Source organism: Seriola aureovittata, chromosome 16 (assembly GCF_021018895.1).
Source record: "Seriola aureovittata isolate HTS-2021-v1 ecotype China chromosome 16, ASM2101889v1, whole genome shotgun sequence".
NCBI lineage: Eukaryota > Metazoa > Chordata > Actinopteri > Carangiformes > Carangidae > Seriola > Seriola aureovittata.
The window spans coordinates 24,389,937-24,411,056 of record NC_079379.1 but is presented as its reverse complement, the minus strand read 5'-3'; the positions used below and the strand labels follow the sequence as shown (position 1 = coordinate 24,411,056).

At 44.0% G+C, this 21,120-nt stretch overlaps 1 protein-coding gene across 2 annotated transcripts in view; it reads right to left on the bottom strand.

The window, feature by feature from the left end:
• The window catches only part of LOC130184031 (retinoic acid receptor beta-like), a 96,611-nt gene that overhangs the window by 13,591 nt on the left and 61,900 nt on the right, over positions 1–21,120 (bottom strand). For both annotated transcript variants that reach the window (XM_056399789.1, XM_056399790.1), the window contains exons 3-5: positions 18,464–18,605; positions 9,118–9,278; positions 1,977–2,153 (exon numbers count right to left, since the gene is read on the bottom strand). In XM_056399789.1, coding sequence (XP_056255764.1) covers positions 1,977–2,153; positions 9,118–9,278; positions 18,464–18,605 — 480 coding nt within the window. The remainder of the gene's footprint in view (positions 1–1,976; positions 2,154–9,117; positions 9,279–18,463; positions 18,606–21,120) is intronic.

The window sequence follows — 21,120 nt, the reverse complement described above, 5'->3', positions numbered from 1 at the left end:
CAACCACAGGCAGGAATGACATTGATGGAGCTGGTACACATAGTGATGGAGCTGGTAAAGACACTGATGGAGCTGGTAAAGACACTGATGGAGCTGGTAAAGACACTGATGGAGCTGGTGAAGACACTGATAGAGCTGGTGAAGACACTGATGGAGCTGGTGAAGACACTGATGGAGCTGGTATCAACACAACGGTTTAACAGGAGGGACTCAAATGCAGTAACACTCACTTCGTTCTTTGCTCAGGATGCCATGACGACGCTTTATCTTTACATACTTGTTTGCTGCTGTATTATTGTTTAAAATCTCCTTGATAAAAACCTTTAATAAGAACAAAACAAACCCACACATAACTAAGAGTAACAACCTTCTCTCACACAGTCTGGCTCTGGAATGAGAGTATGTCAGGAGTTTCATACATTATATGAGCAGGATGATGTAACCTTCTCACTGCGTCTTCTTGACATCGAGTCTCCTTCAGGAGTCTAGAGTGAGACTGTGTGTGTGAGACTGTGTGTGTGAGACTGTGTGTGTGTGAGACTGTGTGTGTGAGACTGTGTGTGTGAGACTGTGTGTGTGTGAGACTGTGTGTGTGAACCAGGTGTAACAAGTTTCCCATAAACAGCAGCAGAGACAACAAGCACGGCCAAAACAACGACCTTCCACACATTCAAGGAAAATAACCTTTGGGTCTCCCTGCTGCACTGCATGTGTCTGTGTGTGTGTGTGTGTGTGTGTGTGTTGTGTGTGTGTGTGTGTGTGTGTGTGTGAACACCTAATGAAGCAACTGACGGTGGATGTGAAGCCTACAGTAGCCTTTGAAGCTATTTGAGTGGGATGCTTCTGACAGTGAGTGGCAGGCGTGTCTGCAACATGAAACAGAATAAAACATGGCTACTGGTGGTACTCACACCGGCTGGCCAGGCCTGCGCTTACACACACACACACACACACACACACACACACACACACACACATATACACACACACACACACACACACACACACACACACACACAGTGTTTGATCTTTACTCTGACACTCCCTAACCCAGCCTCTGTGCACAATATCTCTGCCCTTCACCATAGAAATGTGCTGGTGAGCGGATGCTGATGGCTGAGTGGGAGCCAGAAAGTCATCACAGCTGGCCTTCAACTTCTCACCTCTGTGTCCCTGGGAGTTCACTGCCGCTCCGCAGCTTTGTCACATCTGACAAGTACGACTTAGTCAATAAAAACTCCAAAATCCATTTATTAACACGGCTGAGCTGCGGAAACTAAACTGAATAACAAATACAGTCCAAACTGTTCCTCATGTTCATCAGCATTAATTTATCCGGGATATGTCTGGATGTTATTTAGCTGCTTTGCATTCACACCTGACATTAATATTCATCTTCATGCATTAATCATAGATTTTGCATGTCCTCACCAAAATGCAGATGATCCTGTATGTCACTTCCTCTGTTATAGTTCATGTCTTTTAAAGACGCAGACGCCAGGCTGCAGGGAGAACTTTCCACTTTCTTTATAAAATGTTTAAAGGTCATCTTGACCATATTTCCTGCAACTTGCCTGGTTGGCGGGAACATACGACCACAAGGAGGTAATTTTAGTTTGGAGATATGTACTTTTCTGCTCTTAGTTTTATTTTGTTTGTTTTGTTTCTCTGTCCAAGTCCGGAGGGAAACATCTGACTGTTTAGCTGCTAAATGCTCCACTATGTTCATGAGCTGGTCGTTAACTGTGTCTGTAGCAGGTGGTGTGTTGTGGGTTTATCTGAGCTTTTTTCTGCTTAAACAGCCGTTCTGCTGTTCACAAGACGGGGCGGGCCAGAGGTCAGAGTTCATTCTTGAGTCCAGGTGAATGTTTGGACCAAAGAGAAGGTGATGGACGGATGTACGCTGGGACCGGAGTAAGCAGGAGTCATCTTCTGTCCGAAATGAATCATATTTACATAAAAGCGTTAACACCCACCAAAATGTCCAGGCAGGCAGCTTTCAGGAGCGTGATCTGGTCGGCGATGGTCAGCCCCGTGAAGCCAGGCACTCGTTTGGCAAATTCCACGATCTTGATAATGCACTTGGTGGCCAGCTCGCTGAATTTGTCCCACAGGCCCAGGTCCAGCCTCACACGGTGGTCTGCACTCGAGTTCTGAAACACACACACACACACACACACACACCGACACACACAGAACAAGGCGTCAGGCGAAGAGGCAGATACTTTTGTCATTGCACAGACTGCTGCTAATGATCTCCTCAGTGCAGCCTCTTCACTCTGCTCCATATGTGTCACAGTTACATACAGTAAATAAGCTCCACAAGACCTGAGCTCTCAGAAACACCGGCAGGATTGTAGTTGTGAAAACCCTGAGCCGAGCCGAGCCGAGCCGGGCGGCCGGGCCCTGCGGTAATGAGCGCCGCGGTGTCAGTGGGACGCTTTGGCAATGATGGGATGCAGAAACAGAGCTGTGACAGGTAGCGCAGAGCGGTTTGAAGCCAGAGGTGCCATTAACACACCTATACTGTCCAGAACCTACACAAACAGCAGAGGGGAGCGGGATGGGTGAAAGCCAGGGGAACAATAAACACACAGCTGATCGCAATGAGCCGGAAGAGAGAGGAAAGAAAGAGAAGAAATGACAGATGAAAACGAGGACAATTAAGTACGGGTGAGCAGTGAGGCGCTGTGGGAGAGGAGAGGGGAGAGACGCTGTTGCATGGATTCGTTGATGTGTAAGCTCAGGTGAGATTGATGCATCGTTTTATTACCAGTTTATTACAGCCTGAGTCTTATTTGCATAGTTTGGGTCATTATTTCTATCAGCAGGGAGAAGAAGACACTTACAAAGGTGATGATTGAGATCTGAGAAGATGATTATAACATAAACAGGTTATAAACACGCCACTGATTATCTAAACTATTTTATCTGGATGTATCTGAAAGTGAGAGCAATAAACCTTAAAGATCCATATTTTCTTCTTCTTCTGTGTTTTATCTGAAGTGTTGATCCATCAGAAGATATAAAAACCATCTCAGTGTAGTTTTACATCTCCTCTCTCAGGCTTCTCTCTGCAGCTCTAGTAACAACAGGTCGGTGTGCCAATCAGAAGAGAGGAGGCTCTGAGCCTCTCTTCTGATTGGCTGACTATTTTCTGAGTGATCCAATAAAAATAAAGCAGATTTCAGGTAAAAACACTCAGAGAAACCAAATCCTGCAAGGTTTGGATGGTGGGTCCAGGTGGGCGGGGCTTGGTGACTGCTCTGTTGTGACATCACAAAGTTCCAGAAGTCCTGACGGCTGGTTTTAAGGCTCAGTTTCTGAATACAGGCTGTGTGCATTTCTCTGTGGACTGAGGCTTTGATACTTTCACAGTATTAATATAGAAGCTAGAGCTGATCTATAATCACACTACACATGGACACAGACCTTCAGACTGGAGGAGCTGTAATTGTGGTAAGTAGGGCAGGAAGTCCTTCTACAAACTGCATCTGGGGTTCGCAGGTTCTGCTACTATAACCCCAAAGGTTCCTAAAGCTCAGGTTCAAGTTCCTACAGGTGAGCCACCGGCGCCGCCCAGAGGTGTAAGTCATAAAATGAATGAATTCCATTTAGCTGTTTCAGTTCAGAGTCCTGGTATTGCACATGCTGGCTCACCTCCCCACTGTCATGGCTTGAATAGCTCATTTCTCACAAGAATGAGAACACCTGTACTTTTTTACAGCGGAGGCAGATACCTCATGTTTTTTCTTCATAAGTGAACTTGATTAAATTTGGTTGGGATGCCTCCTGGAGAACACCCTGTGGGGCACACATCACATCACTCTCCCTTTGAAGGAAGAATAATAAAAACACAGCCTCAGGTCTCGGGTTAGGTCGGGTCTTACAGGCTGCAGGACGGACAGGGTTTGAGTTTGGCTCTTGTTTCCTGATTGTTTCTTTCCCCTCGATGCCACTGTGTTTCCAGATCTCTGCTACAAACTTAGTGAATATAATTCTGTACAAAAGATGGTTGGAACTAGAACTCTCCTTTTATTCGGGCATCCAAAACTCTCGTCTATATTCTGTTTTAAGTCAATAAGGACACAGTTTTGAGTCGAATCCTTCTAATACTTCCAAATAATAACCGTCAGCATTCCTCTTTACTTGTTAGAAACTTGTTCAAGAAGCTCTGTCTCTGCCTGTCCTTCTCCAGCTTCTCTTATACCAGAGCGATGCTCCCCTTTCTTCTTCAGCCTCGTCGTTATCAGCAGTTTGTCTGAGACACGGGATAAAAGGAGCATCCTAAGTGGTGATTCTGCAACGGTTGAACAAAGTGTTTAGTTACGAAGAATTTCAAAAGACAAAGCAGGAAAGAGAGGGAGGGCAGCGGAGCGGAGGGTGGTATGAAAAGCAGAGTGGGACAGAGAGGAGAGTGAGCAGCAGTTGGAGAATTGTTTGGGTGGAGAAGAGGAAAGCTGCGATGTGCTGGTGGAGACGGAGCATCTGATGGCCGTTTTGTTTCCTGATGGTTTACAGGGAAAAGCCCATCTGTTCTACAGGGAGCGAGGACACACAGAACAAACCCACAGAGGAGGAGGCGACAACACACGACCTCCATCGCACCGAGGACGGACGACCTTCACTAAATCTGCGGTGCAGGTCGGACAGAGAAGCCCAGACAACGAGTCGCTGTTTCCACATTTTAAACTGGAACATCCCAGTTTCTACAGCGTTAACATCAGACAGTAACAGACGTGTTTCACCTCCCGAAAACAAATTCAACAATTATTATCTAAATGAATGCAGTATCGCAGGAGGGACGTGACGGGACAAGCTCGTGATCCCAGCAAATATCATATCGTATCATATTTTTCAGGGAAAATGTAAAAGCATCTCAAGATCTCTTAAAATAACTGCATACGGTGCAGCTCTAACTACAACTAATAATTATAATAATCACAATAATTGTATCTAATTCCATGTTCTTAAGCTGCACACTGATTCTGTCATTAAACAATATTGTAATTTTTCATTTATACTAGTAAGTAATCGGTTCATCAGTTTTTATAATTTTCTTTTTATTATTTCTTCTAATTATTTGATTTTTTTTTTTAAAGTATATTTTTTTGTGCCTTTATGATAGCACAGTAGAGAGACATGAAATGGAGAGGCAGAGAGAGGGGGAACAACATGCAGTAAAGGCACGTCCGATGCGGGACTCGAACCAGGGCCGACTGTGCCACTCGATGCCCCAATAATTTGAACACTAGAATCAGCTGATGAATAAACCCATGATCACAAGGTTGAACAGGTGAGTCGCTCCATTTGCACACGTGAAATTCAGTCACTAAAACCCCCAGATTTCGCAGAAATAACCAACAAATTCTACAGAGATTCATCCGGAGCTGATTTGTGGACAGCAAACTGCTCTCCTCTTCCCTCAGACTGATGATGTGGAGGAAGGTGAGGCAGGTTTTACAGACCGACTCCCCTGAAGCTGCCGAGGAGGAAAGAACGAAGTGGAAAAAAACTGACAGACTATTATGACATCCTTCACCGAGAATCTAAAATGTACTCAATATGTTGGCAAACTTTAACATCAGTCTGAGCCCAGGCCCGGGAGCTGCAGCCCACCCCCCCCCCACCCCCCAGCAGCCCACTGAAGTGACTGTGAAGACAGCCAGAGCGGCTCATCAATCCCCCCTGAGGTTGTTACTGTGAGGCAGTTAGCACCGTGGCTGCTGGACACTGTCACCAGCAAACAATCTATTGTGTGGCCACCCGAGAGAGAGAGGGAGATAAAGGGGGAGAGAGAGCAGCAGAGAGAGACAGAGAGAGAGAGAGAGAGAGAGAGAGAGAGAGAGAGAGAGAGAGAGAGAGAGATCATTAAATATGATCTGGGGTTAAGTGAGAAGCACATTAGGTCTGTGCTTAAATCACAGACAACGAGCTGCGGTCGACACAACAGCTCTACGGATGCACATTCCACTGATTGACGTCTGATTTGATGGAGGAGCCCAGACGTGTGTGTGTGTGTGTGTGTGTGTGTGTGAGAGAGAGAGAGAGAGAGAGAGAGAGAGAGAGAGAGGGAGTGTGTGTTTGCACAATGCACACATGTTGGGGGGGTTGGAGGTGGCTGATATTAAAGCAACTTATCTTGCTCTTCCCTCTGGCTGGGAAGGAAAAAGGGGGAGCAGAGGAGGGAGAAGGGGGTTGGGTGAGACCCCCCCCCCACTCTCACCATCTCCCCCTGCAATTTCAGTCAATTACACCAGTCCCATAATTCAATACAGCGAAACAAGGAAGTTGCCGGGGAATTCTAATTTCATTTAAGAACATTTAACCAAACAAATTGGAGAAGTTGCGACATCAGAGGAGAAGCTGTCGGTGTGGAGATCAGCCGGCTCGTGTGCAGAAAGGGAAAAAGGCGGTGAAAGCAGCCGGCACCTGTGACGGATAGCGATGGCGGACAAACTGTAATGTGGCTAATATCTCCAGGCCGGGGCCGCGTGCTGCACAGCAGCAGCGGCAGCAGCTGCCGCCCGGAGCCGCCGGGCCCCACCGAGCGCTAATGTTTTATTTTGTCTTTGAAACTGCCAGGCTCATTTTTCATCGCCATCACTGTCAATGAAGCATTATTCATTGTCGAGCTAAGCCCTCTCACTCGCGCAGCTATCTCTGCTAACCCAGCAATGAACTCCTAAATCACTGCAGACTAGGATTTAAATATTTCACCACATAATTGGAGCTTTAACCTAATCTAGGGGCGCAGGAGCTTCTCTTCTGTTTCCAGTGAGGACGACTCAAAAGGCGCATCAGGATCCAATCGCTAATAATAAGGAACTTCTCACAGTCTGCGAGCAAGCATAATTACCACTGATCCAGATTAAGGCTTTATCTGAGGCCCGACTGCCACTCCAGCAAACAGCAAAACACTGGCTAATATCATAACCAGGGAGCAATATTTTTGCTGTAATGTCCTACTATTTTCAGCTGTGCTTTTTGCTTCAATACAGACTGATTATTTTGTAAAATCAGGAAGTGTCTCGTGGGAGACTGAATGGGTTGTGGGCGGAGTAGAGAAGGGTTACAGTGATTAGCAGCTTTGTGTTTGGACTGAAAAGGAGGAAAAAGAGAGAGAGAGAGAGAGAGAGAGAGATGGAGATGGAAACTTTACTGTATATTGAAATAACAGCAGCAGCAGTGTACAGCTGCTCACAGCGGAGAGCTAATAGCTGCACTGTGTGTCAATTTACTCTCTTTTAGCGTCTCTTACCGGCTCTGCTCTGAAGCTCATTGTCAGTGACTGAATGATTTTCATCAGAGACATTACTGCACATTATAGCTGCTCAGATGATTTGTTTATTACAGTAGAAACAGTATTTTACAAGATTGACAGGTGTCAGACACCAACCCCCCCCCGTCCTGCTCTCCAACGAGTGTTTGTGTCACTTCTCTGTCAATCACGGCTCTCTCCCGCCGACTGTAATCTATATGTAAGTCAACTTAAAAACAAATGCATTAGACGCTGTCAGCTGCCATGCCTAGCTGTCAATCACAGCCCTGCTTCCTCCACTCGCTGCAGAGCGACCCGCAACTCCAACCCTCCGTCTGACAAAGCATCACAAGAACTCGGCTGAGTGAAGGTTTTACCGGTGTCAAGTACGTGCTGCAACTCGCTCCGGAGGTTTGTACGACCTCGAACTTTTGCACCGAGTCCTGACGAGCGCACCCGTCCCTCGCTGTCACTCAGATGAGGGGAGCGTACCGTCGTCTCCACACGGGGTCGGACGCTCTGAGACTGGACAGCAAAGGGCAATCGTTCTCCAGTGCCCTGTGTGGATTAGCATTCCCTCACTCTCTGGTCTTTTGTGAGTTGTTGGTTTAGAGGGTTCAAGGACAGCACAGGACTCTCAACCTTGACTTCTGCTGGGGGGGGGGGCTCACAAACCCTGACGAGCATTCTTGACACTCACGTTAGTCGCATTAATCTGTCTCTTGGTTTTACAAAAGCAGATGATGATGCAAAGTGAATTAGCCGCGTCTATTCTGCTTTTCAGACGTGTCAAAAACTAGAGGCAGGAGTCGGCGTCTGCCTGACTCGACGAGCGTTTCCCTGAGGAGGGTTTGATGTTGGAAGCTGCAGCGTCTTCCATCCTCAACAAATCTTTTTACACGTTTCAACAGTGAGAGGGGAAATCTGAAAACTGGGGTAAACAAATGCTGCTACCATCTCAGATCTGCCTGAGCAGAGGCAGCCTGCGGGATCATATGTTAGTTTTACTGTGTTATTATGATGCAAGACTGTTACTGTCTTTCTGTCACACTTAATGTCAAAGTAAAGGTTTCCACTTCCTCTCTAAATCTCGGTCAAGATGCCAGACGGTTAGTATTACTGTTTACATTTTAATTACCGCGATAACTGTTTATTACCACGGTGAAACGGGTCTGTCAGGTCTTTTCCGCAGGTTGTTGCTCGTGTGAAAGTGTCAGAGCCGCCGAGCGAGACGCTTCGATCTGTGACCGTGTGTTTTTGAAACTTATTTCAGGGCTGCAGCTTCACTCTTTCATGGTTTAACAGCTGGTCAGGTGACAGATGTGTTTGTGCTATGAAGAAAATAATAATAACAACTTTAATAATAATTATAATACATTTGCTATTCCCTTGTTAACAGAGTGAGCATGCAGCAGGCAAACCAAGTGCTGCTACTAAATACAAATAAAAAAAGTGCTGCTCATTATTTATTTGTTTCCGTGATAAAACGTTTTACTTTTTGAACATTTTCAGACCATTTGAACAAAATACCTCAATAACACTGATAACTGTGATCATTTCGGTCACTATAATCTTGATATTAAGGGGGGAGGACCTGCCTGGACAGTTAGTGGAGTCTACATCTGAGCTCGGGAGCTGCATTAGACGGGGATTTGGAGTACAGTACAAGAGATTGATTATCATTATGAGCTCTGCACTCGGGGCCTAGTTTACAAGATCGAATCAAAGAGGCAAACTGTGTTTCTGGCCAACACGGAGGCAAAGGATCAAAGAAAGAGTAGCTCTGTTATGTTTATGATTTAGAAAGCGGAGCACTTTGATTGATCCACGGTAGAGATATAGGACAGTAAACTCACCGTGGTGTATTTGCCAAGCTGGCAGAGGGAGGGGAAGGTTTCTTGATGGGCCTTACGAATCTTTTCAATGATGCTCTCCAGCTCGGCTGTCAGCTCGTAGCTCTCTGCCAGGTCCGGCTTTGGGCTCTCTTTCTTCTTCTTATTCCGGTCATTTCGAACAGCTGAAGGAGAACAAAGGATTAGGATTAGCGTCAACAATGAAGGTTTGCAAATGGATGATCGTTGTAGCAAATGTGGAAATGTGTTGGAGGGACACGAGGAGGAAGAACAGAAGTTTTACTTTTTACAGATGCAGCAAGTTGTGGAGTTCTGAAGTGAGACCTTATATAAGGACAGAAAGTTTGGAGCTGCAGACTGTTCTGTCAGCTGATCCGGTCTCTGTCAGCTCAGCGCCGCTGGCAAAGTCTCAAAAAAAGGCAGAAAACAAATGTGGCTGTAAAAACTCAAGTGCTTCACAAATGGATTGTGTGATTTGTGCGGCCAGTTTAAATTAATTTCACATTTCCATTCGTTTCCTCTTACAGACGGTTTGGTGATTTTTTTTTTTTGGTTGCTCATCCGATTGAGTTGAGGTCAGACATGCAGACGCATACGAGACGCTGAGTGTCGGTTTGGTTTGAAAAGGAAAGTTCTCAGTATATTTCTTTTAATGCAATTCAAATCAAGAATGCAGCTGGGCAGCGAAGGCGGAACATGCACATCATCAGAGCAACGTTTGGCATGAGGAGCAACTGGCCTTCAAATCCTTTTAAGATTGTGGTGAATGTAAAATATTAACAGTTTCAGACTATTACAGAGTGAAATTTGACGCTACGTAAGATCTCGGTCTATAACTCTGACATTGTTCCTGTGAGTGGCTTGTATTTGTGATGGATCCACCAAGGAAAAGAGAGATTTCTCCAATTTGGCAACATCATATGTTACCGCTAACGTAAACGTAACGTAATGTAACGCAACGCAAAGGTGTTTTTTTTTCAACCCTCTGCTACGACCCGTGGGAGTGTCCACTGAAATAGCGCCCATACAGCAGCAGGTTTCCTGGACCTTGGTTGTCATGGTTACAATAATAAACATGCCGACTGTAACGGAGAGTGGCGTACCTACCTTCGGCGCGGGTCGAGGGTCATGGAGTGGTTCGGGAAAAGACGGTGATTTGGGTTAAAATAAGTTGCTTCCTCAACATTAAGATGATTAGATGATCTTTGTTGCCATGGTTACAACCATAACAACGTGGTTAACTTTGTCAAACGGGTCATGCATAATAGAAAGAACATGCGAATCAAACACACGGTTCTGCTGTGTCACACTCACCCATCCACCACCACTTCCTCCTGACTTGGACTTCGTCTCTCTTTAATCTACATCACCAACACGTTTCCCTTCGCTCCTGTCATAATCACTACGACCACTAGGTGTCGCCTAGCAACAGAACGTAACTACGGGTCATAATAACCTGCCGCACAGACAACCTGTGGGCTTGTTCTGTCTCTGAGAACAACCTTGTTGTCTGGACAATGTGAACATGTTTTAGCAACAGGAATAAATAGTCAAAAATAGATGTTTTTTTTTATGATCCCATCAATGCAACTCAAACATCAAACTAATGAGGACAGCAAGGATGAAAACACAATGACAAAACCAAGACTATTCAAACTGGTAGAACTCATTTTGCAATGAAGGACCAAATACAATAATATGATTGAGAAAAGAAGTTATCAGGGACTGTGAGAGTGGCTGGATTTGTTAGCATGTATATCTGCTCTCATATGGATTATGGCAGCTGGGCCTTGACCATGGGGGAAATTAAATAAATTGAATAATAAACTATGTAAAATGCTTTAAATAAACAGGTGCAGAACAGGCAGGAGCCACAACACAGCACCAGGCTGCTGGTTTGCATGAGGTGCAGATCTTCCAACTCCATCACAGCAGGAGGTTCAAACAAACCAATCAGGTTCATTACTTAACACACAGCATGATCATCCCGACATCACAAGTCTCTGGTCAGCCCCCCCCCCCAAAAAAGATAATCAAGAGCAGAGCTGGAGAGGAAGAGCTGGGCACATTGTCAGTGCTGAGACACCCAAGGGACCTTCGTTGGCTGACAAAACAACAGTCACATCCTCTGCCCTAGTTTACAATAAAACCCCTTTATATTTACACACTAAAGCCAGGGTTGGAAACCTTTAAAGCAGATCTACAAATAGAGAAATATATATATATATATATATATATATATATATATTGCAAACAGTGGCCTACTTAAACAACAGAAAACATGGCAAAGCTTACGAAGCCTCTCCTCAGCTCTCACTGTTTTACATATTCATATTTTGAAACCCTGAAAGGTGATGTATTGTAGCTGTGACAGGCTGGAATAATGTCTGTAATGTTTGTGGCACTGACGCATCATGAGAGGAACACTGTAGAGGGAGAAGAGTCAGTTGCTGTCAGTTGTTTGGGGTATAAGATTAAAACATATATGAAGTCTTGTCATGTGATTCTGGCTAAAATCAATATTTACAAACTGTAAAGAGCTGCAACATTAAAGTATGGGACGCGAGGCTACAACTTTTTCAAGCTCCATAAGTAAAATCATCATGAGTCAGAGCATAATTACATGATTTTTAAAAGGGAAGTGAAGTGAATTGTTTGTAACACGTGTAGCTCATTACAGTCCTGGTTTTTGGTCGTCTTGACCTTGGGGCTCGCAGCTTTGAAACATCCTGTCAGCTTGTGGATTTTTCTGAACAGCTGTGAGTCCCGCTGCTCTTTGATTTCTGTGTTTTTCAGCTCCATTTTCACAGTTTCTTTCCAGTTTTGCAAACGCGCCCACGGCTGAAGTAAATTACCACTCAAGCCAGGAATGGAAAAAACAGCAACTCACTCATTGGACAATAAAGACAGGCATGTCAGATTGTATGTGTGACTGACACTGAGGGACATTTAGTCTGCCAATCACAGCGGCAACAAACCTGAAACCTTGTTAGTACAGAGAGAGTTAGCATTAGCACAACCACTAACACTGAGCCAGTTACAAGCTAACAAACAACATAAACAGGTAAAAGATGCTAACTACGCTAACCGTTCTGATACATCTGCCAGTCTCTGAGGTGGAAAGAAACACCAGTGTTAGCTCTTGTCTCTATCATGTCTTCTCTTCTTCTGAAGTTAGCATGCTAACCATGCTAAGCTGTTAGCCTGTGTCGACATTTTCTAATACAGAGTCACTGCGGTCTGTCCTGAAGACGTAGCTGCTCACAGGACGTATTATAACCTCTTGTATTACAAACACAACGATGGCTGAAGCTCTTAGAAAGACTGGTAAGTAAACATCTGCTAATGCTAATGTTGTCTATGTAGCTTTATTAAAAATATAGATTCATTTGGTTCTAAATGTTTGTTGTGTTTCTGTGTGTTTATTTAATTCCAGATTAACAGACAGTTTGTCGTAGTTGCTGTTTTTATGCTGCGATTGGTCAAATGATTTACCTGCTGAGTCGATGCCTCAGTTTAAAACACGACTTAAAAACATACTTGTATAAAGCAGCTTTTAATTCTTGATTTCAATGCTTTTATCTTTGGCTTCTACTTTTGGTTTGATTTTCTTTTGTCCGCTTTATCTATTTCAGGGTTTTCACACATATTTATAATTCTCCCTGTCAGACTTGCCTTGCTAATTGACACTTTGCCTCTCTGTGTCTTTTATTGCCTTGTTTTGTTTTTATGTTTGTACAACACTCTCTTTCTTTTGAAAAGTGCCGTATAAATACAGTTACTAGGGTACAATATATTGACATAAAAATTTTTTTTTAAATACTTAAGAAGTTTTTAAAATCAAGTACTCCAGTAGTAAAAATGTACCTGAACAACTTTCACTTATATTGGAGTCGTATTTGAGTATAACCCGATTCTTCCTCATCCAACCGGACTGATATATCGCTCCCACTGACTGTAGTGTGCCGTCTAAAAGAGCAGCAGCCGAGCTCTGGAGGCTCTGGCTGATTGTGTTGAAATGCTGTCAGTGCTAAGTGGCTTCTCTGAGAGAGGACAGTCAGTCAGCTGGTGGTGTGAGCGGTTCGCAAACACGTACACACACACACACCATACAAAAACACATTGCCCCATGGCAGAGGGGTGGGGGGTGGGTGGGTTGCAGAGTAATAGTATATAAAGGCGGGGCTGGTCTTCAATCTGTTCAAATGTGTGTGTATGTCATATGTCACAGTGTAGTGAGAATCTGTCTGGCGAGGGGGTTGTGGTCCTCACACACGCGGCGAGCCACAAGATGTGATTCAGGAAGACAGCGATGTGGCGAGTGGCAACCCCCCCCCATCACTCACCCAGGGCAATCAATTACCATTGCACTCCAAAGCAAATTACTGCAAGTGTGAGCAGACACATCAAAATGATGCATCAGACAAGAAGCCATTAAAATATATGGCTTTTTAATAACCACAAAAGTCCAGTGCGGGGACTCTCATCATAATGTAGTGGCTGTGATCACTGCTCCTGACTTCCACATGGAAAGTTCCTGCACTTTGATGTTGAATTTGATCACTTCTCGGGGGTGAAAACAGCGCACAAGGCTGCGCTGGTGTGGGGGTGTTGTTTCAGGTTCATTTGAGATGATGAAACAATCCTACCCAGAAACTTATAATTACTGTAGTCCTAACGATGAGACAGGATCGGACAACTCTGTAAAGTTTTAATTCAGATGATCCTCCTGAAGGAAAAAGCCCGTTGGTCGCCCGTGCAGCAGGTTATTATGACCCATAGTTAGGTTTTGTTGCTAGGCGACATCTAGTGTTCGTAGTAATTATGGCAGGAGCAAAGGGAAAAGTGTCGGTGACGTAGTTTAAAGAGAGACAAAAGGGACGATTCAAGTGACGGCTATGACATTCCAATGTGTTGCCATAGAGATTCAAAGGTCGCTAAGCGACATTAAACTCTAACAACGGCTACTTCACTTGTTCAGGAAACCGAGGTCACTCTGAACATTTTGAACAATATGTCTCTTAAAGTGAACTGAGAGCTCCTGATATTGTCTTTATGAGTTTGTATAAATGCGTCTCTTACTTCAGCACCACGGAGAGTGTCACTTGTCGATTCACCGTCTTTCCTTTTTAAATCTTCCTGTTTCTAAACAGCTGATCCATATTTATATTATTATTATTATTATTTTTATTTATTTTTTTTTTTCAGCCCGCAGGTTGGGAACCACTGGTATATATTATTAGTGCGCATGAATTTTCTGTTTTTTTCCCCTGATGAAATAATATGAATTTGAAGTTATATCATGATAATGGTTGATAAAACATAATCTAATATTCCCTCATAGTCCCACATCCACATTACTGCCACAGTGTAATTAACTGCTCCTGCCAAAATCTTCCAATGCAGGTTCAGATACAGTGTTTACAGATAAACAGAACCTCTCTGCAGCTTTACTGCTGGAAATATAGGTCACTGAGACTCTGGTGATATTTAAAATGGGGGGTCATGGGATGAAAAGCACAAACCATCTGATTTCAATCCAAAAATAAAATCTGTGGTTTAAGCATTTTCTGGAGGTATGTGTTGTTCGTTGTGTGTTGTACTGTAGTGTGTGTTGTATTGTAGTGTGTTGTGTGTTGTACTGTATTGTGTGTTGTGCTCTCTGGGTGAAACCCTCCAGCCTCTCCGTCAGTCTGAGTGAACACTGTGAATGAGCGGTGGTTGAGTGTTTCTGAAGTGCTCTCCAGAGTGTTAGGCCAAGAGATGAAGTGAGTGGAAATCAGACACGCTGGTAAATAGAGTCTTCACAGCGATGCCTACTGTCGTACTCCCCATCCTTTGGTTTTCCAAGACACTCATCTCCCCCTCCTTTAGTAAAACACTAATATCCCACCCTCTGTCTTTTGTCCTCCTCTCTATTTGTCTGTTCACAGCTGCTTCCAGTCTCCCGGTGCAGCATGGCGTTTTCTTCTCCCTCTACTCTGGATGTTGTGTGGTTCAGGGGCAGCGAGCATGGATGACGGCCGTTGTTAAGAAGCCACCAGCCGACCATCTGCGTGCTGCCAAGCTCTGCACTCTGTCTCTGCACGCAAACAGATGCAGCGGTAAATAAACACCATCTATCTGGAGCCCACGTGGTCACGCCAGTGCCGCTCGCCACGGCACTTAACACGGCAGCTCTCTAACGCTAACCAGGTGGGTGTCGAGGAACGATGATAAGTCTTTGCTGCCGCCAGGGCTGCGAGTCTAAGCAAATGGTCCTAATGGTGCAGGGGAGTGGGGGGTGGGAGGGGGTGTTGTCAGATGGGAAACGTGCGTTGTGAAAATATGACATTGGAACAAGAGGGGGGGTTTGGGCGCCACATATAGACGTGATAAGATTGTCTGCGAGTTAAGAGGCTTTTTCCACACCGACAAGACTAAATGGTTTTTGGCAAATATGCTTATTGGCATCAAACTCCGACTCAGATTTTTAAACAGAAAATCAATATTAGACTCATTGATGTGCATCCAGAGACACACAGCTGATGCAAGTTGATGAAAATGTCATCAGCTCTGCAGAAACCAGAGTCAGAAACCAAAGTACCGGACAAAGTGAAAACTACTGCTGACGTCGGATGAAAAAGACATGAGGACTCTGTGGAGACATGAACCTCATTGTGGTGCCGAGGATCATCAGGGTCAGAGGTCGAGATATTTCTATTTAGGCAGCACAAGACGACCTTCCACAGGCTCCGACCGTAGCGTCACAACCAACACTGGTGTACGGCTGATTCTGCAAAACCCCAGATCACATTCAGTCCAGATGTTTCTTGCATGGCATAGTTTTAATGCTACAACTCAGACAGTCCTTTATACAACATGTTTAGTTTACATATTCAAAATACTATGTTTTTATTAGGTATGGGAATATTTACTGTCCTTTTTGGCTTCATCTGAAACTCTCTGAGTAAGTAAGTATTAACAATCTATTCTATTATTATTATGTTATTTTCTTTGTATTATAATTGAATTGAACAATCTCCATATACATTAATGTTGGTCATTGTCATTAGTGGTTTAATTTGCAGATGTGTGCAGATTTAAATTGGATGCATGTGATTATCTCTTGTCTGCTTGGTGCCTTATGTTGCTTTATTTGTACCATTTCAAATTGAAACTCAATAAATAAACATTTGAGAGAAAAGAAAAGAAAAACTAAAAAAGTCGCTGGATTTCCTTGAAAACTGGAAACAAACTGACCTTCTTTCTGTGTCACTTTTTGACATCTAACTTGATCAATTCTTCAGGTGATATTACTTTCTCTACTACAGTATAATAATAATAATAATAATAATAATACCATAGCTTACACATGTGGTTGCTAAAAGACGTGTGACTGAATTGTTAACCCTAACGTCCAACAGTGAGCACAACATCCAGTCGGTATGGATCCCCTGGAGTAGGCGATCAGAGCAGAGAGTGAACGACACCACATCACCTCCAACCATGAATATAGAATAGAAAATAGCCCCTTTCTCATCAGCGACCCGATGGGGGGGTGAGCCTGAGGATATCAAGACATCATCTTTTCCATGACTCCTCTGCTGAGGTGTGAAACAGCATAAGAGAAAGGAGCATGGAGCTAATGGACCATGAATTGGGGCCTGAGCCATAAATGCTGATGCAATCAAAGGATGCCAATAACCTGTGAAATGCAAACTCTTCCTATTGATGACAATGGACGAGCGGGAACACGGAGGAATCCACAGCAGCAGAAGGCAAAAGCCTTTCACCAGCACCGCTCAGAACCGTCCGGAAAGACGGTTTTAATCGTCCTGAAGCGGATCTGAACCGTCCCAAACTCAAAGTGTTGTACTTACTTACAGAAACACACACACACACAGATTCTTGCTTTATAGATTAGATTAGATAGCTCATGTTTCTGCTCTGTATTAGTGTCTGAACTAACTTTGACTGACACCAAAAACCCATCTGGAGACACCAACACCTACAGCCAGTGAATCATGTAGTAAACAGAGGACAAATTAATTCTGATGATTCGTAGAACAAGACATGAAACAGAACAACCGGCACTTTAAACTCTTCTTGTCCCTTGTCTCTGCACAGTCTTCAGTTCAGACTGGACAGTACGGCCGTAAATACAACACCAGACATATCAGCTGTTAGAATAGAGCCCACTGACTCTAGCTGCTGAACGGGCTCCCTGATACTGCAGTTCCTCTAATGACCACTAGAGTCTGGCTCCAACAGTGAGTCAGTCCCCATAGACTCCCATGTTAAAATGTCCAACTTTACAGCAGAAATAAACATGTTTACAGCCTGGTACAGAAACTGTTTTGGTCTCTAGAGCTAATTTCCTCCTTCATGACACCTGTTTATATAACTCACCTGTTTACATTTTTATTAAGGACTAAAGTTATAGAGGAATGAGGGCGTGGCCTCTTTGAGTGACAGGTGGGTGAGCGTATGCTTGACACAAACCAGCATGCACCGAAGTCTCAGCTCCACCTCTTTTCCTATTTTGGATTAGCCAGAATATAGGGGCGGAGTCAGGCACTGCCAAGATGGCAACGGTGGAGCAGCTCAGCTTCGAAACCGCTCTTCAGAAACCTGTGTGTGACATCACAGAGGCGACGTCCACCTTTATTTACAGTCTGTGCAGGCGCCGTGACTTGTTCAGATTGATTAATTAATTAATTATGGATGTTAATGTTATAGCTCCACCCAAATCCAACCTGAGCAGAGGTCTGATCAGCTGCAGGTGGAAACACCAGGGTGGGTGTACGGGGCCTTTAGTTCAGCCAAGAAGAGACACTTTCATTTACTTAGAAAAGATTAAAATGTGAAGACAGCAACTAGTTATGAGTCAAAATGAATAAAGCTTCTTTTTATGCCTCTGCAGCAGCGACAGCCAGAGGCGGAGGTATATTGTTTTCAGGTTGTCCGTCTCATTCTTGTGGACGTGATATCTCAGCAACGCCTTGATGGAACTTCTTCAAACGTGAAACAAACATTCACTTGGACTCAAGGATGAAAACTTCACAGCAATTAGGACAAACTTTCACACAAATGGTTCATATTTTCTCTGACTGGATAAACAGGGATGAACCTGAAACTAGTCTGTGGAGGCGGGATACCGCGAGGAGGTGATTCTAGCTTTTCTTTTTTTTTTTTACTGTTATTCCAAATAAAAATTGTCATTTTAAATGTAAAACATTTTTAAAAAATCACTGACTCCAGAAAATAATGTCAAGGTCCAGGTGGAAAAGCCTGAGAAACCAGGCAACACCAACCTGTTCCTTTCAAAACCATGAGAACATTTCACATCAGTCACCTGTGTACTCACACTCTTTGGACATTCCCACTGCAAAGCACTTCTGCAGGCGGCAGTACTGACAGCGGTTCCTCGTCACCTTGTTGATGATGCAGTTCTTCTCCCGGTGACACGTGTACACCATGTTCTTCTGGATGCTTCGGCGGAAAAAGCCCTGTGGAGACAGAATGGGAGGCGTTCATGAAAAGACGACTCTCGTGACGTTAACCTCATTTTGCTTCTAATCATCTGAGGCCACCTAATCTCTACAACATCTGGTCAAGCACCATTGAAATGTCAGTCTGACGAGAGTCTGCTCAACAGTTGCCGTTAAGGCTGAGAGGGGAGAGAGGCGGTGTGTCCCTGCTGGGAGCTCTACAGAGCTTCAAATGCCGGATCTAAGCTCACACACAGAGCACTGGTGGGAACAGAGAGTGACAGACCTCAGGGTATCAAACAGTGAGGTTGCTGGTGCGGTGCCGAGGAATAACTGAGGACTTTGGTGCAGCTGTGGGTGCAGAGCACCACATCTGAACCTGACAAGGTGACATTGAGCTTCTGTGGAAGACCAAAGCCACTGCTCTTTCAAAAGAACGCTTTTATTGTATTTCAGTGGTACAACAGTGAAGTAATGCATCTAAGCCGCATGGCCTCATTCAATATTTGGTGCTAAAAGGATGAAAGAGCTGAAAACATGGAGCTACATCAACCGCTGTGACGATGGACGAGCGCTGCATTCAGAGGAGTTTGAGGCACTGAGCTTCACGTCACGCTCAGGAGATGAAGTTTCAACTCTTACATTCCTAAAATAAATAAAATTAAAATAATCTGGCCATCATAACCACATATTCAAAGAAAAAGAAAGAAGATTGAATGTCTTTATTTTATAAATATTCAGTAAAGTAGCCTTATGAAGCCGACATGCTAAAATTCTCAACTTTTTAAAGTTCCTCTTTAAACTCTGTAAGAATCCTCTGCTATGATTAATATTTTGTTTAACGTGGTTTTCACAGATAAAAAGTGAAAAAATAAATAAATCAAAAACTGAGTCTGAAGCTCGTCTCCTCTCACTTCCTGACTGAGAAACCTGGATCAGGCCTTGAGCCCTGCCCACCACCTGTTGCTCCAGGTGGACAGGTGAAAGAGCAGAGAGTATCAAGATGGTGAGAGGAGGAAACATCAGAGGGACTCAGTCAGACCCAGACTCAGAGGAGGAGTCTGAGACCAGAACCAGAGACTAGCAGACGGGTCAGAAACGTTAGCACAGTTAGCATCTTTTATTTGTTTATGTTGTTTGTTAGCTTGTAACTGACAGTGACTGACACAGTGTTAGCGGTTGTGCTAATGCTAACACTCTCTCTCTCTCTGTACCGACAAGTTTTCAGGTGTATTAAGCCCCGCCCCCCCTGTCCCCACAAGTCGTCAGGATTGGTTCCTCAGGTATGTGACGTATTAAACCCTGAATCTGTTTCTATGAGTCATTGGTTCACTGCAGCTCAAGGTGGAAACACTCCGTCACGGTGTTGATGATTATTTCATCATCATGTGTCTGTATTATATAAAAACATCATGAGGACGTTAACAAGGTTAAACGCTTGATTTTCATTGGAGGGGGGTCTTCAACATGTCTGTGTCCCTTACCTGTTGTTATATGACAAATATATGATAATATATATTTTTATTTCATTCTTTAAATCTCCCTCTTTTATATCATTATTATTATTATTATATTATCATAGCTATTTGTGATATTATCAATAGACTTGAACCTGCCAAACGAACCATCATTTCTAATAGTAAAATGACACAGCGCGTCATCAATGTTGAGTATTAAGAACAAAAATGGAAATGTATTATTAACATGTATTTTGAGTTGTTTACTGTTGTTTTAACCATTTATTATTATTCATCTAAATATGTTGCAGACAAACATATAGCAACTTATTTGCATTTTCTCACATTTTTGTCTTTGTTATGTTTCATGCAGAGTGTGTTGTGATCCGTGGTTGGTGCCACAGGAAGTGTAACACGGGATGAGCGGCGTCTTTTTAGCTGCAGAAAACAACAATTTTAGATATTTTTCAGGCACATAATGAAAATGATGAGCCTCATTCACAGTGCAGCTGTAAAACAAGCTATTGTGGTGTTCAGGTCTTTGTAATATTTCCCGGTGAGCACAGTTCTAGTGAATACTGTTCAATCAGTGTGATGCCTCCGATTTAGAAACACAAGGCCAACACAATATGATACAATCCTCTCTGTGGCTGTTATGTTAGCCTTCTTCATCTAAAGCAGCATCAATCCACGTGGCGTGACGCTCCTGGAGCTCTGGGGGTGAAGGAGAGGGATGACGGAGACGGCGTGGATCCTCCTGGAGAGTCTCGGTGCACAGAGACGGAGGCTGAGCTCAGCTGCAGAGTGACAGGAAGGAGAGGAGCATCTGTAGGAAGCTGGAGTCTTCACCAATTTTTCTTTTTCCCCTCTTCATATTAATTTTCCATAGCTCTGGGGTCTTCTGCAATGATCGTCCATCATCCAGGCCCTTTTGCACTTAGGGGGGAGGTAGGGGGTTAAAATTCCATTTAACATAGCTGCCTGTAACGGATGGGACCTTGCCTTTTCATTAGTGAAGCAGGATGCACGATGGGTAACAGATTAGATCACAGGAGTGAAACGGACTCTGTAGCCCA